Source organism: Salvelinus namaycush, chromosome 21, assembly GCF_016432855.1.
Source record: "Salvelinus namaycush isolate Seneca chromosome 21, SaNama_1.0, whole genome shotgun sequence".
Lineage (NCBI taxonomy): Eukaryota > Metazoa > Chordata > Actinopteri > Salmoniformes > Salmonidae > Salvelinus > Salvelinus namaycush.
In genome coordinates, this window is record NC_052327.1 from 2,901,618 (window position 1) to 2,923,652 (window position 22,035).

At 42.0% G+C, this 22,035-nt stretch overlaps 1 protein-coding gene and 1 long non-coding RNA gene across 2 annotated transcripts in view; both read right to left on the minus strand.

Annotated features, from left to right (window-relative positions):
- si:ch211-272n13.3 (ankyrin repeat domain-containing protein 26) overlaps positions 1 to 20,240 on the minus strand; it is a 71,741-nt gene extending 51,501 nt beyond the window's left edge. Inside the window, exons 1-10 of the mRNA XM_039017964.1 lie at positions 20,216 to 20,240; positions 20,086 to 20,129; positions 19,918 to 19,996; positions 19,752 to 19,796; positions 15,924 to 16,235; positions 15,684 to 15,788; positions 15,499 to 15,575; positions 10,256 to 10,500; positions 9,427 to 9,630; positions 9,081 to 9,111 (exon numbers count right to left, since the gene is read on the minus strand). Coding sequence (XP_038873892.1) covers positions 9,081 to 9,111; positions 9,427 to 9,630; positions 10,256 to 10,500; positions 15,499 to 15,575; positions 15,684 to 15,788; positions 15,924 to 16,235; positions 19,752 to 19,796; positions 19,918 to 19,996; positions 20,086 to 20,129; positions 20,216 to 20,240 — 1,167 coding nt within the window. The remainder of the gene's footprint in view (positions 1 to 9,080; positions 9,112 to 9,426; positions 9,631 to 10,255; positions 10,501 to 15,498; positions 15,576 to 15,683; positions 15,789 to 15,923; positions 16,236 to 19,751; positions 19,797 to 19,917; positions 19,997 to 20,085; positions 20,130 to 20,215) is intronic.
- Positions 20,241 to 21,154: 914 nt separating this feature from the next.
- On the minus strand, positions 21,155 to 21,671 carry LOC120066529. The gene is made up of 3 exons (XR_005478778.1): positions 21,499 to 21,671; positions 21,330 to 21,391; positions 21,155 to 21,232 (listed from the first exon to the last, which is right to left on the minus strand). It is a non-coding gene; the product is annotated as an uncharacterized LOC120066529 (long non-coding RNA).
- Positions 21,672 to 22,035: the final 364 nt, after the last annotated feature.

Sequence of the window (22,035 nt, forward strand, 5' to 3'; positions counted from 1 at the left end):
GGTCCACCTACACAGACAGCGTGGTAAAATAGGCGCAACAGCACCTCTTCAACCTCAGGAGGCTGGAGAAATTTGGCCTGTCACCTAAAACACTCAAACCTTTACAGATGCATGCACAATGAAGAACATCGTGTCAGGCTGTATCACCACCTGGTATGGCAACTGTACCGCACACAACCGCAAGGGTCTCCAGAGGGTGGTGTGGTCTGCACAATGCATCACCGGGGGCAAACTACCTGCCCTCCAGGACACCTACAGCCCCCAATGTCACAGGAAGGCTAAAATGACCATCAAGGACAACAACCACCCGAGCCACTGCCTGTTCACCCCGCTACCATCCAGAGGTGAGGTCAGTACAGGTGCATCAAAGCTGGGACCGAGAGACTGAAATACAGGTTCTATCTCAAGGCCGTCAGACTGTTAAACAGCCATCGCTAGCAGAGAGGCTGCTGCCTACATAAACTTGAAATCATTGGCCACTTTAATGGATCACTAGTCACTTCAATAATGCCACTTCAATCATGTTTACATATATTGCATTACTCATCCCATATATACACTGTATTTTATACTATCTATTGCATCTTGCCAATGCCACTCTGTCATTGTTCATCCATTTATTTATATGTATATATTCTTATTCCATTACTTAGATTTGTGTGTATTAGGTAGTTGTGGAATTGTTAGATTTGAGATATTACTGCACTGTCGGAACTAGAAGCACAAGCATTTTGCTACACTCGCAATGACATCTGCTAACAATGTGTATGTGACCAATAAAATTTGACTTTTATGATTTATTATCCACCATCTGAGGAAGTGGAAACTCAAAACATTTAGCTTGATTGGTAACTTAAGTATGATCTTGTTGCTAGATAGTCTTGCAGGCTAATTGATTAATCTATCAGTAAATATAATGTCCTACAGAAACTTTCCAGTGCTAGCCATAGGCTAAAAGATTATGAGGGCTGTTTTGTTAGACTTCAGTACGGCTTTTGACATTATCAATCATAGTCTGCTACTGGAAAAATGTATGTGTTATGGATTTAAACCTCATGCTATATTTTGGATAAAGAGTTACCTGTCTAACAGATCACAGAGGGTGTTCTTTAACAAGCCATAATGCATGTAGAATCAGGAATTCCCCAGGGCAGCTGTCTAGGCCCCTTACTTTTTCCAATCTTTACTAACGACATGCCACTGGCTTCGAGTAAAGCCAGTGTATCTATGTATGCGGATGACTCAACACTATACAGGTTAGCTACAACGGCGATTGAAATTACTGCAACACTTAGAGCTACAGTTATTTTCAGAATGGGTGGCAAGGAATAAGTTAACCAAAGGAATGTCGTAGCCCCCCCCAGATGATTTTCGCCACCAAAACTATAACACCCAAAAAGTGAATATTGGAACAAGACAGGAATGTTAGGCATGGTCAGTGGGGATCTAAAAAATAATCATATCATATTGTTTTTCATTTTGTGATGTCATTAAAAATGGTATAACGAAAATAATGTAACTTGAAGAGCTTTCACACTGTGTATGTCAGGTTAATCTTTCTAGGACATACGTTCCGCTAGCGGAACCCCTCGACAACATCCGGCTGAAAAGGCATCACGGGAAAATCATTATTATTATTATTATATTTTTTTTTTTTTTTTTTTTTTAAATATGTAACTTTCACACATTAACAAGTCCAATACAGCAAATGAAAGATACACATCTTGTTAACCTACCCATCGTGTCCGATTAAAAAATGCTTTACAGTGAAAACACAACATATGATTATGTTAGATCACCGCCAAGTCCAAAAAACACACAGCCATTTTCCCAGCCAAAGATAGGAGTCACAAAAAGCAGAAATAGAGATAAAATTAATCACTAACCTTTGATGATCTTCATCAGATGACACTCATAGGACATCATGTTACACAATACATGTATGTTTTGTTCGATAATGTGCATATTTATATCCAAAAATCTCAGTTTACATTGGCGCCATGTTCAGAAAGGCCTCCAAAATATCCAGAGAAATTGCAGAGAGCCACATCAAATAACAGAAATACTCATCATAAACTTTGATGAAAGATACATGTTTTACATAGAATTAAAGATACACTTGTTCTTAATGCAACCGCTGTGTCAGATTTCAAAAAAACTTTATGGAGGAAGCAAACCATGCAATAATCTGAGATGGAGCTCAGATAGAAAAAATAATTCTCTGCATGTTGGAGTCAACAGAAATACGAAATTACATTGTACATTTTTGGATTGTGTACTGAACGCGAGAACAACAATGAGCTATTTGGACAAATGATGGACATTATCAAACAAAACAACAATTTATTTTGGAACTGGGATTCCTGGGAGTGCATTCTGATGAAGATCATCAAAGGTAAGTGAATATTTATAATGCTATTTCTGACTAATGTTGACTCCAACATGGCGGATATCTGTTTGGCTTGATTTGTCGTCTGTACTCAGATTATTGCATGGTGTGCTTTTTCCGTAATGTTTTTTTTTTTTTAATCTGACACAGCGGTTGCATTAAGGAGAAGTGGATCTAAAATTCCATGCATAACAGTTGTATCTTTTATCAATGTTTATTATGAGTATTTCTGTAAATTGATGTGCCTCTCTGCAAAATTACCGGATGTTTTGGAACTACTGAACATGCCAATGTAAACTCAGATTTTTGGATATAAATATGAACTTTACCGAACAAAACATACATGTATTGTGTACCATGAAGTCCTATGAGTGTCATCTGATGAAGATCAAAGGTTAGTGATTCATTTTATCTATATTTCTGCTTTTTGTGACTCCTATTTTTGGCTGGAAAAATGGCTGTGTTTTTCTGTGACTTGGCTCTGACCTAACATAATCGTTTGGTTTGCTTTCGTCGTAAAGTCTTTTTGAAATCGGACACTGTGGCTGGATTTACAACAAGTTTATCTTTAAAATGGTGTAAAATACATGTATGTTTGAGGAATTTTAATTATGGGATATCTGTTGTTTTGAATTTGGCGCCCTGCAGTTTTTCTGGCTGTTGAAGAGGTGGGACGCTACCGTCCCACGTACCCTAGAGAGGTTAACTAAGCCACGCCACAAATGAGGTTAGAAGAGCATATCAGTGTGATGGAACCGCCCTTTTCGTGTACAGTCCTTGAAAAGACTCGCTAAGAATTAACATACCAGACCAGCAGACGTGAAGCGTGAGCTAAACGTTAAATGGTTGAAACTCCCAGACCAGAAGACATGAGACCGTGGTGCACATGTTGAAATGGTTAGAAACGAGGGATACACCGATATTACATTTTTGGCTGAAACCGATATCTGATATTTTCTTTGCCAGAAATCACATACCGATACTTAAAATTTTAGCGGCCTTTTAAGCATTCTAGTACTTTCTAGCATTCTAGTTTTAACCCCACACTAGGACTGCTAGCATTCTAGTTTTAACCCCACGCTAGTTGTGTGTTCATGTTTCCAAGTTTCAAGCATGTTCTCAAATGCCATTGAAATGGCAGCAGCGGTATGAGAACCTGCACATTCTTGAGCATGCAATACGGCTTTCCTCAGTAGGAAATCCTTGTCGACCAACTGTGCTGTCAGACTCAGCATGCTAATGGGGCTGACATCGCTGGTCCAAATGTCAGTCGTGAAGCTAATAGCAAGTAGCTCATACATGTGCGTTTCAACAATACTGTGTAACTCCGGTAGGGCAACATCTGAAAAATAGAGCCTACTTGAGAGTGTGTACCGGGGCATGAGGTGCTCGACCAGTCGACGAAAGCCAACATCATCCACGACAGAGAACGGTTGATTGTCAAGGGCAATGAATTCCATTATCTTGGCGTTAATGGATTTCACCTTTGAGTTGTCTCGCTGCAATTTTTTTACTCTTTCAAATGACTGCTCGACTTGAACTTGTTTAGTTGTTGGAAGTGTGTGCTTAGTATTTTTCTACTTTTGTTCTGTGTAGCGCTGTATTTTTCGTGGCTTCATTACGTCATCTACCTACGTTATATAGGTATGCACGTCAGCTTTGACATCGGTTTGGCCAATACCGATGCTGACATTTTTAGCTAATATCGGCCGATTCCGATATGCTTACCGATATATCGTGCATCCCTATTAGAAACTCTGAAACTTTCAACATGAGGTGAAGAAGATAAAGACTAGACCAGAACATGTGACAGTCTACAGCTGTGCATGTAAAGGGATATAGAACTTTGGCTACCTACCAGATAAAAGAGGCAAGAAGCTCACCTCAGACAATCACTGGTGAATCATTGAAGCCACAGACAACTACGAAGGACATTGTGACCTCTGGTGGACAACCAGAGCCTTACACCTATCGAGCCCTTCCCATAGAAGGATTGATCGGTTGCAACAGAGAGACGATGAACAAAGACATCTACACGTAAATACATTACATTTCTTACCCAAACAAGCGGTGGTTCATGTGCAAGGTATATGATTAATGTGAGAATAGTTATAGAAGGTATACATTTTAAATGTCCATTTCTCCATCTCTCTTTCCCCACCCTCTCTCAGTTGTGTAACAAGCAGTCATATCTTGTCAGTTCACTAGGGACTTCTCTCATGTAAGTGTGTATGTGTATTCTGTGTTATTATTTACTTAGTAAATAAAAAAATACATTTGTGTACTACTAAATTATCAGAAAAGGCTGGGGTTCTTGTGGATTCAAGAAATCTGCGACGTTCAGAATGAGACTGATATGAGGTAATGATTAATAAGTGACTGCTATCGATATATACACACACAAACATATATAAATATATACACACACACACACATACACACCGACTAGCATCACCACCCTGGACGGTTCCGACCTAGAATATGTGGACATCTATAAGTACCTAGGTGTCTGGCTAGACTGCAAACTCTCCTTCCAGACTCATATCAAACATCTCCAATCCAAAATCAAATCTAGAGTCGGCTTTCTATTCCGGAACAAAGCCTCCTTCACTCACGCCGCCAAACTTACCCTAGTAAAACTGACTATCCTACCGATCCTCGACTTCGGCGATGTCATCTACAAAATAGCTTCCAATACTCTACTCAGCAAACTGGATGCAGTTTATCACAGTGCCATCCGTTTTGTTACTAAAGCACCTTATACGACCCACCACTGCGACCTGTATGCCCTAGTCGGCTGGCCCTCGCTACATGTTCGTCGTCAGACCCACTGGCTCCAGGTCATCTACAAGGCTATGCTAGGTAAAGTGCCGCCTTATCTCAGTTCACTGGTCACGATGGCTACACCCACCCGTAGCACGCGCTCCAGCAGGTGTATCTCACTGATCATCCCTAAAGCCAAAACCTCATTTGGACGCCTTTCCTTCCAGTTCTCTGCTGCCTGCGACTGGAACGAATTGCAAAAATCTCTGAAGTTGGAGACTTTTATCTCCCTCAACAACTTTAAAAATCTGCTATCCGAGCAGCTAACCGATCGCTGCAGCTGTACATAGTCCATCTGTAAACTACCCACCCAATTTACCTACCTCACCCCCATACTGCTTTTATTTATTTACTTTTCTGCTCTTTTGCACACCAGTATCTCTTCTTGCACATGATCATCTGATGATTTATCACTCCAGTGTTAATCTGCTAAATTGTAATTATTCGATTTATTGCCTACCTCATGCCTTTTGCACACATTGTATATAGATTCTCTTTTTTCTACCATGTTATTGACTTGTTTATTGTTTACTCCATGTGTAACTCTGTGTTGTTGTCTGTTCACACTGCTATGCTTTATCTTGGCCAGGTCGCAGTTGCAAATGAGAACTTGTTCTCAACTAGCCTACCTGGTTAAATAAAGGTGAAATAAAAAATAAAATAAAAAAATGTGTATATACACACATACATATATATACAGTGCTCAAAAAAATAAAGGGAACACTAAAATAACACATCCTAGATCTGAATGAATGAAATATTCTTATTAAATACTTTTTTCTTTACATAGTTGAATGTGCTGACAACAAAATCACACAAAAATTATCAATGGAAATCAAATTTATCAACCCATGGAGGTCTGGATTTGGAGTCACACTCAAAATTAAAGTGGAAAAACACACTACAGGCTGATCCAACTTTGATGTAATGTCCTTCAAACAAGTCAAAATGAGTCTCAGTAGTGTGTGTGGCCTCCACGTGCCTGTATGACCTCCCTACAATGCCTGGGCATGCTCCTGATGAGGTGGCGGATGGTCTCCTGAGGGATCTCCTCCCAGACCTGGACTAAAGCATCCGCCAACTCCTGGACAGTATGTGGTGCAAAGTGGCGTTGGTGGATGGAGCGAGACATGATGTCCCAGATGTGCTCAATTGGATTCAGGTCTGGGGAACGGGCGGGCCAGTCCATAGCATCAATGCCTTCCTCTTGCAGGAACTGCTGACACACTCCAGCCACATGAGGTCTAGCATTGTCTTGCATTAGGAGGAACCCAGGGCCAACCGCACCAGCATATGGTCTCACAAGGGGTCTGAGGATCTCATCTCGGTACCTAATGGCAGTCAGGCTACCTCTGACGAGCACATGGAGGGCTGTGCGGCCCCCCCAAAAAATGCCACCACACACCATGACTGACTCACCGCCAAACTGGTCATGCTGGAGGATGTTGCAGGCAGCAGAACGTTCTCCACGGCGTCTCCAGACTCTGTCACGTCTGTCACATGTGCTCATGTGCTCAGTGTGAACCTGCTTTCATCTGTGAAGAGCACAGGGCGCCAGTGGCGAATTTGCCAATCTTGGTGTTCTCTGGCAAATGCCAAACGTCCTGCACGGTGTTGGGCTGTAAGCACAACCCCCACCTGTGGACGTCGGGCCCTCATACCACCCTCATGGAGTCTGTTTCTGACCGTTTGAGCAGACACATGCACATTTGTGGCCTGCTGGAGGTCATTTTGCAGGGCTCTGGCAGTGCTCCTAATTGCACAAAGACTGAGGTAGCGGTCCTGCTGCTGGGTTGTTGCCCTCCTACGGCCTCCTCCACGTCTCCTGATGTACTGGCCTGTCTCCTGGTAGCGCCTCCATGCTCTGGACACTACGCTGACAGACACAGCAAACCTTCTTGCCACAGCTCGCATTGATGTGCCATCCTGGATGAGCTGCACTACCTGAGCCACTTGTGTGGGTTGTAGACTCCGTCTCATGCTACCACTAGAGTGAAAGCACCGCCAGCATTCAAAAGTGACCAAAACATCAGCCAGGAAGCATAGGAATGAGAAGTGGTCTGTGGTCACCACCTGCAGAAGCACACCTTTATTGGGGGTGTCTTGCTAATTGCCTATAATTTCCACCTGTTGTCTATTCCATTTGCACAACAGCATGTGAAATTTATTGTCAATCAGTGTTGCTTCCTAAGTGGACAGTTTGATTTCACAGAAGTGTGATTGACTTGGAGTTACATTGTGTTGTTTAAGTGTTCCCTTTATTTTTTTGAGCAGTGTATATATACAGAGTCAGTCATCACATAACAGTCAGTCATCACATTAATGCAAGTCACGTCACGACAATGAATAATGTGGAAATTGAGGAGACTAAACTGCTTGGAGTAACCCTGAATTGTAAACTTTCATGGACAAAAAATATTGATACAACAATAGCTAGGATGGGGAGAAGTCTGTATATAATAAAGCGCTACTGAGCATTCTTAACAACACCATCAACAACGCAGGTCCTACAACACTAGGACTACTGTTCAGTCAGGTGCCACAAAGAGGGTCTTAGGAAAATTGCAATTGGCTCAGAACAGTGCAGCATGGCTGGCCCTTGGATGTACACAGAGAGCAAACATTAATAATATGCATGTCAATCTCTCCTGGCTCAAAGTGGAGGAGAGATAATCTTAATCACTACTTGTATTTGGGAGAGGTATTGACATGTTGAATGTACCGAACAGTCTGTTTGAACTACTGGCACACAGCTCGGACACCCATGCATACCCCACAAGATATGCCACCAGAGGTTTCTTCACAGTCCCCAAGTCCAGAAGAGACTACGGGAGGCGCACAGTACTACATAGAGCAATGACTACATGAAACTCTATTCCACATCAAGTAACTCATGCCAGCAGTAAAATTTTATAGATATATTTTTTAAAACACCTTATGGAACTGTGAAGCAACACAAACAGACACATGCATACAAACACACTTTTATACTATACACACATAGATATATAGATATGAGGCAGTAGAGTAGAGGCCTGAGGGCACACTTATGTTGTGAAATATGTTATGACCGTATTGTAATGTTTTTTTAAATGTATAACTGCCTTAATTTTTCTGGACCCCAGGAAGAGTAGCTGTTGCCTTGGCAGCAGCTAATGGGGATCCATAATAAATACAAATACTTGATGAGGCCTATTCACCGTAAATGACGAGCTCCACTCTGCGGGCGCATCAAAACCATACTACATAGCCTAAAGTGGTGCCATTCCCTCAATATTAAGAGGTGATAAATGATATACTCACAGAAAGCTGTGCCTCTCCCCTGTTACTAGAACAACAGTAGTTGCTTTGAATACTGTATTTTTCCTGTAATTCCATCAAAATGCAGCTCTCCCTCCGTGCGCACTCTACAGTGGGTAGAGGGAGTGAAAGTGCCTCGAACACACAGCAGTCAAAAGGGAAACGGGGACAGGCTGATACTTTTATAGTAGGAATCGACCAAATAATGGTTTTAGAACAATCGACAGGAACGTTCTGTCGCAAAATCACTGAACATTACCGACGTAAGCAAAATAATTTGGTAAGAGGAAGGCAATGTCGGTGTCAGTCATTTTTGGTTAATCGTCCCAGCTCTAGTGAACTAAGTGTTTATCATTTCCATTAATTGTGTACTGTGATATATAGATCTACAAAACAGATAGCCTATAAATGAATTTACAACCTTTGATTTTGGAGCGTAATGTACCTTTAAAAAAATGTTATCATGACATTTTCTCAATGAATGAACATTTGGGTGCACAAAGAAAGCCATGGTAATAGTGGAGGGGAAAAAAGACCAAAAAGAAAAGTGAGTATGCCAGAAGTTTACCTTGTCTTTCTGATGCCATGCAGATAGAGACCTGACAACGACAAACAAACACAAACAGAAGAAGAGTGGGAAAGATTATTTTGGAAAACGTCACGAATGCTCGCTCCTCGAGCTCTCCGACGAGCAGCATGACTTAACTCGTAGAAGCGCGATGGTATAACACAAGTAAACCTTTCAAAATGAGTCGTTTAAGAGTTTGACATGCAACATGTTTGAAAGCAGAAAATAGAGAAATATAACAGATAACAGTCAAAGGAAAAGTCCAGATCATATCCCACCACCAATCATTAAACTGTCAGAGTTAGTGACATCGTCAGTTATGTAAAATGGCATACTGCATATATACCTTCCATCATCGTCCGACACTTCACTTAAAGTACTATCGTCAAACACTGAGATGGGGTCTCCTGCGTTAACATGGTTAGCTGCCTGGGGGGCTCGGCCATGCCTGGCTCCCCCCAGAAAGGGTAACTGTAAGGTGGCCTCGTTAGATACAGCTCTCCCCTCCTCCTCCTTCTGCTGCTGATGATGTAGTTGGTCCTCCAGGGCCCTGTCAGCGCATTAGGGAGAGCATAGACCTAGCGGTGAACGTCATGCCCCGTGACATGTAGCCGTAGCCAAATAGCTGGGAATATGGTTGATTGCTCTGGAGTGGGATGTGTCATTTAAGTAGTGGCAGCAAGGAAAAGGACAGGGGATGGAATCAAAACCAAACCAAAGTACAGCTTTAACAAGGTGATTGTCTTAGAGTGGACCAATGTATGAAAATGGAAGACGTCCGTCTGCCAGCTGGTATCAATTCGACCCATGGATGAGTATAAGCAAGGAATTTGCAGTGTTTCCACTATATTGCTTTCACCTTACAGAGCTGAATTAATCGAAATGGGTTGGGCCAAGGGTGAGCGGTAGGGAGATAATTGTAACCGAAGGTCTTTGGTTGCCTTTGGGACTGCTGGTCTTTAGGTGACAATTACAACTAATATCTGAGCTCATTTGATCCAGCTCTTGCAAATAACTGCTCCGAGCCTCATCGGCCTCTTGATTCTGTCAGTCATGTTTTGATTGTCCTCTGTCCTTCAGGAACCTTATTGCCTGGCTCCTAAAGCTATGCACAATGACAAAGCAAAGGGAATTAATTGGGGGGGGGGGGGCTAAATCAAAACAAAGACGCATACCTCTTTGGACTTTTGGACCAGTGTCTTTGGGTAATACGGTCTGTTGCTCTGAGCTGATGTTCACTTTCTGTTGCTCCATTTCCACTGCGTGACACTTTAGGGTGTCCTAAACTGGTCTCGGGTTTCTCCTCGTCTTCTTGGTCTAGTTCACGTTCACACCGTCTGCTCATTGATCCTCCAGCAACCCGTGAGGCACTTGATTTTTGCAGCACCTCCATGTTGGCCTTTGTCTTGTCTTCGCCCACCTGGAAAGACAGGCTAAATGTTTAATGATCAAAGCTGCCGAATTAACATAAAACATACTGTTTGAGAATGGTAAGTTTAAGCAGTCCTTTAAAATATGTTTTGGAGCAGGTATACTACCGTACATAATTGAGTCTGTCACCCCTCTCCTGAGAGACCTAACACCTTCTTCATGTAATATGCTCCAAATTGCACCATATACCCTAGATAGTGCACTACTTTGGACCAAAAGTAGTGCACCGTAGGGAATAGGGTTCCATTTGGATGCAACCATGGTTAGGCTTAATTACAGGGATGCAGCAGCTTTACAGGCAGCTCCACTCCTATGCAATACCATACAGCTATGTTAACCTTTCACGGAGCAGACATTTTCCAAAATGCCTGGAAAAACACATTCAAAAGGCTGGCCAAAATGTTTTAGTTAAGAGTGTTTCCAAATTCATTTTTTTGGATTCGAACTTCTAACTTGAAATACCTTACACTATTAGAACTGAGTGGATGGAACTGCTTGCTGTTTGGGGTTTAAGGCTGGGTTTCTGTACAGCACTTCGTGACGTCGGCTGATGTATTTATAAAGCCTTTTTTACATTTGATTTATTGATTGCATCTACTGAGTGAGAAAGGGGAGTGCAGAAAGGGAAACAGTCTGGTTTCAGTCACAGATAAGGTAGGACAGCAATGAGTTAGGGAGGAGTGAGGAATCCGGTCCGAGGTCAGGTCAGATGAAGTGAGAAAGAACAATCACCACTAAAGTCCTGCCTAGCAACAGATGCATTGGCTGTCCAAATGTGCAAGGAGGACACTCAGCCTAGAAGGAGGGTATAAATATATGTACTTGTGTAAACATGTCTTTGTCTTACGCAAATGTTTGACCCAGTGGGTGAATAAACTTGGTTGGAGCTTTTTCCTAGTCATCTGTTTGAGTTTTTACTCTGTTTGTCAGAACCTAACACTTTCAACAACCTTGACGATTATAGGTGGCAACTGTTTTAGTATAACAGGGTATTAGTAGCATATTAAAGGGATAGCTCACCCAGATTTGTGCATCCTTACCTAGAAATCATCAGCATTTTCAAACAAAAACAAACAGATAAGGACAGAAAGCAATCCATGCTTTGGTTTTGTTAAACTAGCCACTGCCCCAAACGCTAATATTAGCATTTGACCAATGTAAGTCAATGTCCTTCAGTTAACATGCCCAAATCATCAAACATTATTTTTAGATTTTTTTTAGTAACTCAACAACTTGGTTTAAAGATACTTTGAGATGATTGGAGCATGCCATCTAGGGGACATTGGCTTACATTGGGTTTTGTTCGAAAATGCTAACATTAGCTAATATTTGCAGATTTGGCTGAACTATCGCTTTAAATAATGACATAACAAAAACATGCACAAAACACTGCGCAAATGAAACAACTGCTACACCAACACATCAGTCCAACGTGGCTTCTTTTCATAGAAAAGAAAGGTGTTTCTATAGGTAAACTTTTACCACTTCACACCACACCAGCTAGGGAGAATGAGCAAATGAGAAATGACCAGAGTAGCAAACAACTGTTTTCTCAACATGTGGCTGCATGCAAAGCACACCGATGGAGAAAAAGACCCAACAATAAGCAAAACAAATCACTACAAGAGAAGATGGATGGGCGATGCCCCTTTGAGTGTGGATGATGAGGCGTTGGTGAAATCCTGGGAGTACACGCTACTACAGCTGAGAGAGAGAGAAAAAGAAAGAAAGAAAAGAGAAAGAGAAAAAAATATAAAGAAAAAAAGAAAAAACTTCCTGAGGCCTGTGTGTGACTGACATTTATAGTGCTGATCTTTAAATGTCAATCAGCTTAAAGCAGGAAAGGAGAGAGGAGATTTAAACGAGGCCAATGAGGTGTTAAATGTCACTCTGGGAGCTGTCCACAATCAGCACCTCATTAGTTGAGGGAGTGGTTGATTAAGTGAAGAACTGGCATGGAAAAAAAGAAAAATAATGCTCACTTTGCTTCATGAAAAAAAATGATTAAATGTCGACAATTTCCAATAAAAGAGGACTGGCAGGAAGTAGGGAAAAAAGGGGGGGAAAAAGAGTGAAACAGGTTGTCTACAAGAGGTATTTCCCTAGCATTGTTTTGGGCCTTTTTCACACAGACTCAGCTGAGGTGATGTAATGGAAAAAGCGAAGAAAGAAAAAGAGAGAAAGAACAAGAAAGAGTTGGGGGGACTATAACGGAAGCGAGGGCAGTCATAATCCTCTACCTCTTTCCAGAGCAGGGCCTTCTCTTTCTCCAAATCCAGGAACACAACCTTCAGCATCCCTACCTCGTGGTTGAACCTCCGAAGGTCCTCTTCCAGCTCTTTGTCTGAGGGAAGTAAAGGAACTGGGGGACACACATTGCTCAATGAGGGGGGCTGAGACTGGGAGGGACGCACTTCGGTTTCTTCTTCGTACATGGAGGGGCTCTTCTCATCGTCCTGTTGGACTTGCCCTGGCCAACGTTCCTCTGCGGCAGGCTTTGGTTTGGTAGTGGCATCTTTGTCTGGGCTAGGGTTGGACTCTCCTTTGTTCAAGGACGAATCCATATGAACATGGTCTGATTTGAGTTCCACTGAGGCTGCATTGCAATCTGTGAAAGTCTTGGTGACATTATCGACATTGTAGTCTACTTCTCGCTCTCTGTCGATTTCCCCAAACAGTTGCGGCAAAGCAGACCTGTTCTCTGGCTCAATGCCACAGAAGACCTCCAGGTCCCCCGTCTCACTGTCCTCGGCACTGGGGGAGAGGTGGCGACTCCCGGGGCTGTCACCATGCTGAGTCCTGTCTTCGCATAGGGAGTTGTCAGCCGACTCGGTCTGAGAGTCCTCCAGCCCGGACCCCCTCTGCTCAAAAATGGTCAGCAGGACTGCATTGCTGCTACTCCTCCTTGCCCTGCTCAACGGACAGACTATAGGCTCCCCCACCTCTTCGTTGCTGGACTCTTCCTCAGTGGTTCTGGCGGGAGATTCAACTATCTTTACGTTCTCCCCACGTTTTTCTTCTTCTTCTGTAGTTTCGTCAGAGGCGGATTCAGCTGGAAGTTCTCCAAATTTCTCCTTCAGTTCGGCCGCCACGTTCCTGTAGGAGGACTTAACCTCCCTCTTCTCTAACTCCACCCAGATCTTCCCATAACGTTTCTCCCAGCCTGGCTCTTCCTCTTTACCGTCTCCCTCTCTAACTACATATCTCCCTTCTTTCTCTTTGTACTCCTCCTGCTCCTCCCCAGTTTGGGACTCGACAGGACCAAGGTGGCACGGGTTACTTACGTCTAACTCTGATGCAACGTCTTTCTCCTTTGATGGCATGAGTAGACAAAGGAAATGGTGTTAACACGGACGCCTACAATGGGATCTTACAATTAGGGTATACAAAGCATGAATGTTCAAAAACACTGAAAACACCAACATTCAAAAACAATTGTGTGTAGGGGCATACAGGTAACATTCAAACTTGTACCACTTTGCCACAATAACAAGACTAATATTTCATACATTTCATAAAATAGTCAGTGGCCAGCAGTCAAAATTTGGAACATTAAGTATTAATGATATACATTTCCTGATTGTAAACTGGTTCTGGTTGAAAAGATGAGAAGTCATATAGCCATTGTTACAACCAGAGAACATACATATTTTGGTTATTATCTGTTCAGATAATCAGTTTACAACCAGATAAACATGTATTTTTTGGTTGCTAAAAAGACGTCCACAAAATGTCCTTATGCTAGCAATGAACTCAATGATGTCATTGCAACTCGTTTTGCCCACTGGTTGAGAGAGGGACTACATAGGTGGTTCATAAGCCAGTCTGTTGTGAAGGGGATGATGGCAGATGAGATGGGTGATGTGGATGAAATGTAGTTATGCCAGGTGAATGATAGGCTTTATTGTAAGGTAGGGGATATACTGTACACTACACTAATATGATGTACAAAATGTGACGAGGTAGGGTGGAGGTAGTCATGGCCAAACGGTCAAGATTTTAATATCTAGATTTTAATATCTAGATTTTAATGAGTGTGAGCGTCGGCTATTCCTTCCTAAATGCTCATATTATTTTTGGGTTGCACCTCGCGCATATTGATTGAGCCCATTCTACTCCTCTCCAGGGTTGAGGTGGTAAAATAAGACAAGCTAAATCAATTTAAAGTAGGGGAATGTAGCGATTTGGGGGGGTAGGAGATTAGGTAAACTGGAAATTAGGTCAACTGGAGAGGGTATTCTCTGACTAATGCCTCCACCTCTTGTGGCTGCTCCTCAGGCTCTGGACTGCTCTTGCTTCACCGGTGAGGGCCTACGCATATAGTCACAATGGGCCTCAGGATCTCGTCACAGTATCTCTGTGCATTCAAATTGCCATCGATAAAATGTAATTGTGTTCGTTGTCCGGAGCTTATGCCTGCCCATACCATAACCTCACCGCCAACATGGGACACTCTGTTCACAATGTTAACATCAGCAAACCACTTGCCCACATGACACCATACCGGTGTACCGGTCTGCAATCTGCCCGGTACAGTTGAAACCGAGCTTCATCTTCATCACACTTCTCCAGCGGCCATCGAAGGCCAAAATTTTCCCACTGAATCAGTTACGACGCCGAACTGCAGTCAGGTCATGTTGCGTTTAAATTTTTGTTCAGTATAGTTTTGCCTACTCTGTCAGTTAGGGGCTACATAGGGTGTTCATAAGGAAGTCTGTGTAGTGGGTGATGAGAGACTAGAGACGAGATGCAGTAGAGGTGATGTAGATTACTTGTAACTATGCCGTGCGTATGATCGGCTATATTGTAAGATGGGGAATATACAGTACACGACACTATTGTGAAGTAGCAAATGTGACGAGGTAGGTTAGAGGTGGTCAAGTAAAAAACGTTAGATATATTTTAAAAGCAGGGAATATGTAGTGATTTGGCGGAAGTATGAGATGAGGTAAGCTGGAGAAGGTTTTCCCTGACTAAGGCCCCCCACCTCTTGTGCCTGCTCCTCGGGCTCTGGACTGCTTTCACTCTCTTGCTTCACTGGAGAGGGCTCACGCACAGGGTTATCTGCAGGGAGAGAGAACCTGTTTTAACAAGAGCAGCAGTGGACGTACGTCTGCAAATAGTCCGTCTTAAATCAACGCTAATTAATTAGGTAAACTTTAGGTTACTCACTAGGTTTCAACACTGTGACGGTCTCTGTTAAGTTTGGTAGTTGCTTCCCAGTCCTGACTGGGCTGGGGGTAGAGGTATTCACTTGGTCAGAATCCCAACCAAAGTCTAAGAACAAGGAAGAAAAAGTGAATTTATGCACTGCTTACATCCTTGGCACCAATGGGCAAAAAGCCTTTCTAAAGTTAGCCAGAAATAAACTCAAAAGTACATGCAGTATCTATAATCTCCTTACTCCCTTACCTTCCTCACACTCTGTTCTCTGGGGCTGCATCTTCCGAGCACATGGCTGGGGTTGGGTTTGAGGGGTAAGGGAGCGCGGGCTGGCCAATGGGAGGGGTCTCTCCGAATGAAAGTATGTCTTCTCCTCAGGACCGCTCCTCTCCGCTATTACTGCTATATCGGCATCTGGCTCCTGCTCCTGGACAGCCGGGAGAGGGACGGGGGATCGGGAAGAGGCCTCCTCCCTCAGCTCCTCGCCACCGAGGGAAGGCAATCCGTGGCCGGGGAGGGTTCTCCTGCTGGCGGTGCTGGCCGTGTCCCAATCAGAGGCATCTGCACCAGCAACACAGGAGACAACAGTCAGACAATCAGTATTTCTGAGGGGATCAATTTTAGCAAAGTAAGTAGCCTTGCACGAGCCTTGGCTTGTTTGAGCCAGAACAGCTCATAGCAAGAGCCTATCTCCTGTTTCTGTAGCGTTAGGCAGCTTTATGTACAAGTACACCCCCTGGACAGGACGCTAGTCTAACACAGGGCCTTACCCCCAATCTACAGTGGGGTCTGAAATTATTGACACCCTTGATAAAGATAAGTAATAATGACTGTATAAAATAATTAGCTATATTGTACACCAAAAAAAATGTGGAAATTAAATTATTTTATTCTAATACAAATGCTCAGAGAAAGATATTTTGTTTAACAAGTAATACCTTTTTTCTGTCAAAAAGGTAAAAGTCAAATTATTGACACCCCCAAAGATTCTTATAAAGCAGTCAAAGGTTTAGTATTTGGATCCATATTTCTAGCACGCAATGACTACAATAAGCTTGTGACTCTTAAAACCTCTACAGGATCAGTTTCCCCCCACGGGACGGTTAAGCTAACGTAGTGTGATTAGCATGAGGTTGTAAGCAACAAGAACATTTCCCAGGACATAGACATATCTGATATGGGCAGAAAGCTTAAATTCTTCTTAATCAAACTGCACTGTTCAATTTACAGTAGCTACTAAAATGAAAGAATACAATGCTATTGTTTGAGGAGAGTGCACAGTTATGAACTTGAAAATGTATCAACAAACCAAATTAGGCACATTTGGGTAGACTTGATAAAACATTTTGAACAAATGCAGTGGTTCATTGGATCAGACTAAAACTGTGCAGAACTTTGCTGCCATCTAGTGGCCAAAATCGAAAATGCGCCTAACCTGGAACAGTACATAGCAACCTTTCTCTTGCATTTCAAGATGGACGGGGACGCATGTTTTTTTCTTTGTTTTATCTTTTACCAGATCTAATGTGTTAAATTCTCCTACATTAATTTCACGTTTCCACAAACTTCAAGGTGTTTCCTTTGGTATCAAGAATATGAATATACTTGCTTCAGGTCCTGAGCTACAGGCAAATACAGTCGGAAGTTAACATACACTTAGGTTGGAGTCATTAAAACTCGTTTTTCAACCATTCCACAAATTTCTTGTTAACAAAATATAGTTTTGGCAAGTCGGTTAGGACATCTACTTTGTGCATGACATGTAATTTTTCCAACAATTGTTCACAGACAGATTATTTCACTGTATCGCAATTCCAGTGGGTCAGAAGTTTACATACACCAAGTTGACTGTGCCATTAAACAGCTTGGAAAATTCCGGAAAATTATGTCATGGCTTTAGAAGCTTCTGATAGGCTAATTGACATCATTTGAGTCAATTGGAGGTGTACCAGTGGATATATTTCAAGGCCTACCTTCAAACTCAGTGACTCTTTGCTTGACATCATGGGAAAATTACAAGAAATCAGCCAAGACCTCAGAAAAAAAATGTAGACCGCCACAAGTCTGGCTCATCCTTGGGACCAATTTCCAAACGCCTGAAGGTACCATGTTCATCTGTACAAACAATAGTACACAAGTATAAACGCCATGGGACCACGTAGCTGTCATACCGCTCAGGAAGGAGACGCGTTCTGTCTCCTAGAGATGAACGTACTTTGGTGCAAAAAGTGAAAATCAATCCCAGAACAACATCAAAAGATCTTGTGAAGATGCTGGAGGAAAAAGATACAAAATAATCTATATCCACAGTAAAACGAGTCCTATATCAACAGAACCTGAAAGGCCGCTCAGCAAGGAAGAAGCCACTGCTCCAAAACCACCATAAAAAAGCCAGATTATGGTTTGCAACTGCACATGGGGACAAAGATCGTACTTTTTGGAGACATGTCCTCTGGTCTGATGAAACAAAAATAGAACTGTTTGGCCCTAATGACCATCGTTATGTTTGGAGGAAAAACGGGGAGGCTTGCAAGCCGAAGAACACAATCCCAACCGTGAAACCCGGGGATGGTAGCAACATGTTGTGGGGGTGCTTTACTGCAAGAGGGACTGGTGCACTTCACAAAATAGATGGCAGCATGAGGAAAGGAAAATTATGTGGATATATTGAAGCAACATCTCAAGACATCAGTCAGGAAGTTAAAGCCTGGTTGCAAATGGGTCTTCCAAATGGACAATAACCCCAAGCATACTTCCAAAGTTGTGGCAAAATGGCTTAAGGACAACAAAGTCAAGGTATTGGAGTGGGCATCACAAAGCCCTGACCTCAATCCCATAGAACATTTGTGGGCAGAACTGAAAAAGTGTGTGCGAGCAAGGAGGCCTACAAACCTGACTCAATTACACCAGCTCTGTCAGGAGGAATTGGCCGAAATTCACCCAACTTATTGTGGGAAGCTACCAAAAACATTTGACCCAAGTTAAACAATTTAAAGGCAATGCTACCAAATACTAATTGAGTGTATGTAAAATTCTGACCCACTAGGAATGTGATACAGTGAATTATAAATTAAATAATCTGTCTGTAAACAGTAAACAGTAAACTGAAATAAATCCTTCACTCTACTATTATTCTGACACTTCACATTCTTAAAATAAAAGTGGTGATCCCAACTGACCTAAAACAGGGAATTCTTACGGGGATTAAAATGTCAGGAATTGTGAAAAACTGAGCTTAAATGTATTTGGCTAAGGTTTATGTAAACTTCCGACTTGAACCGTAGATTTGGGTATGTCATTTTAAGCAAACATTTTTTTTTTTTTAAAGGTCCGATCCTAAAGAGGTTGTTAACTTGTTGGACGCATTTGCAGTTCGTTTTGGTTGTGTTTCAGATTATTTTGGGCCCAATAGAAATGAATGGTAAATACTGGATTGTCATTTTGGAGTCACTTTTATTGTAAATAAGAAAGCAATATGATTCTAAACATGACATTAATGTGGATGCTACCTTGATTACAGATAATCCTGAATGAATCGTGAATAATGATGAGTGAGAAAGTTACAGAGGGTCAAAGATCATACACCCAAGACATGCTAACCTCTCACCATTACCAATGACAGGGGAGGTTAGCATTACTTGTGGGTATGATCTTTGACACTAAATTTCTCATTCATCATTATTCACAATTCATTCAGGATTATCCGTAATCATAGTAGCATCCACATTAATATAATTTCACCCTTTTTTTTGCATACCACATAGCTCAGTATTTGAATAATTTGAATAATATTTTTGAATAATCTGAATGAATTTGAATAATTTTTTTATACAGTCATTATTTGTCATCTTCATCAAGTGTCAATCATTTCAGACGATGAAGTAGCACTACAAATAGAAAAACTACATAGAATCACAAAACATTGAATCTATTCCTACTGGAGGTATGCACTGACCTGCAAGATTTTTTTTAGCTTCTTAAAAGTGTTAAATGAAAGAAAGAAATTGTTAACATTAATTCTCTGGTAGATTCAAGGTATTGAACGTGGTAAACTAACTAATTTAGTTGTGAAGTTACCTTCAAGATCATCAACATCACCCAACCCAAGCTCCTCCATTATGTCTGTAGAAGAGAATATGGGAAAATGTTGCACAAATAGAAGGGCTTATTTTTAAAGTATATAATACATCAAAATGGCATAAATAAATACTATAGCACAAAAAAAAAAAAAAACTTTCCTTACCAGTCTTTTTGTCAGCATCTTTTTTGGACAGTTCAAGCTTGGTCAAGATGGACAGAGTTTCCCTTTTGATTTTCTCTGGCTGTTGAGACCGAGAGGAAAATATTGTTACATTTCACACCAAGAATAGTGGCTCTTAACTTTGAGTGTTTTCCCGACGTCTGTACTCACCTTTTCTGGGACATTGTCGGCATCATTATCATAATTTCTTATATCTGCAAGAGAACAAATGGGAATGTGGTGAAACATTGTGATTGGCTCCTGTGCTCTCTCAGCCTATCAACAGTCAGGAGGACAGCACTTGCATCAGGAAAAGAGTCTATCATAGTTCATGTGGGAATCAATGACACAGGCAATCAATGACACAGGCAATCCCAGCAATGACGGTGCAGGTAGATCAGGCACCAGTGCAGCGATGCTACTTCTTATGTCAATCTGCTCCGAACCTCTTGCAGTCAATCTCGTCCACTTAGCAGCATGCCGCTGCGTTTGGTTTCCACAACTTGGGACATGGGACCAGCGCTGATTGGAACAGTCTTCATTACAAGATGAAGGAGGAGAAGTAAATGGAGACGACTTCTTTGGCACACAAATTCCAGGCAGCACAGACCATTCGGATAGGGACAGATGACAAGTCAGAGAAATATCCATCAGGCCCGAGTGGCATCAAGCCATAGGAGTTGAGAACGAGAAAGTTCTGATTTGCATTTTCCTCATAAATTCATGCAAAATTGAGATTTGCTTGCTAAGCATAGCCACCTCATTCCTGTAATCCTCCGCTAGCAAACAATTGCCACATTGGAACTCTGGATTGTCATTACTGTCCCGGACCAGCGCATAATAAACACAGCTTCTACAGCGCTGGAAATGTTTGTTAGATATTCCAGGTGAAGCGGGCTCCATTGCAACCTAGCTAGCTAGCTGGCTAGTTGGTAGCAGGTGTTGACACAAACACTTATAAAACCAAGTAAAAAAAACTTTGGAAACAACAAGCCGAAGCAACAGGTCGAGGAGCAGGAGGTATCAGAGTTTGACAGGAAATGACGGCAATATATTTACCTGTATTTACCCCCCAAAAATGAAACGCTAATTAGCTGCTAATGTGGCTATCATTCAGCTAGAATGATTGCAAAGAAAGCTATAACAGTAGTCATCCATCCTTTTGCTTAGAGAGCATCAAGTGCTGATGGGGTTAAACGTTTTACAGATAAATGTGAGAATGAGAATTACCTTCTTTGTTCTCCCCTGAAATAATGGAAACACGTGGCACCTTCGCAGGATCTCGGCCATGCTGTTTTCTGGGACTGACAGAGCCAGACTGGAAGAGGAGTTTGTCTGTTAGTAAATCTGACAGTATGGCCATTGGCCAATGCTACCAGGGAGTCCAAAAATATTCCTTGTTTTTTTTACAGTACCTCAGTGTCCCATGAGTCTTCCTCATCATCTCCCTTCTCCAGACCCAACTCAGAAAGGAAATCTAAGAAGGAATTGTTTCCAAATGTTGCATTTAAAAATATATATATATATTTCAAGTAAAGTACTCTCTGGACAGAGAGATATTTCTCTCTAGATTTAGCAAGTTACCTCTTTGTTTTTCTTTGGAGGTGTCTTCACCTCCAGGGACTGGTGAATCATCAACAAGGGAATCGTCTTTCTCCTCTTCTATCTGATATTTTGTCTCTCCCATCTCCTCGAAGCTTTTCTCTTCCTCATCTTCTTCATCACCACCTCTGTCTTCATCATAATCTTCTTCATCCTCAGTGGAATCTTTTTCCTGAGTGGAGAAAAACAAGCACCTTTTCGATGATGATTCGTTTATAATATTGGTTTGTGTTTGAAGGAATCAAAAGAAAACATTGAACTACATGCCTAAAGCCTAGTTGTTGTACTATAACTCACCACCTATAACTCTTACCCATTTGATAGGCAGATTGATGCCTTTGACTGGGTCTTCATTGTCTCTAACCTCTAATGTTTCCCTTTCAACGTACTCTGGCTCATCCTCGAAGGGTGAATCAACATCGACATCATCAATGTCTGTTTGAGGCAATTCTTCCTCTTGATCTGAAAATCCATCACTCATGTCAGACTCATGCTGCTGAACAGCAGCGACATAACTAC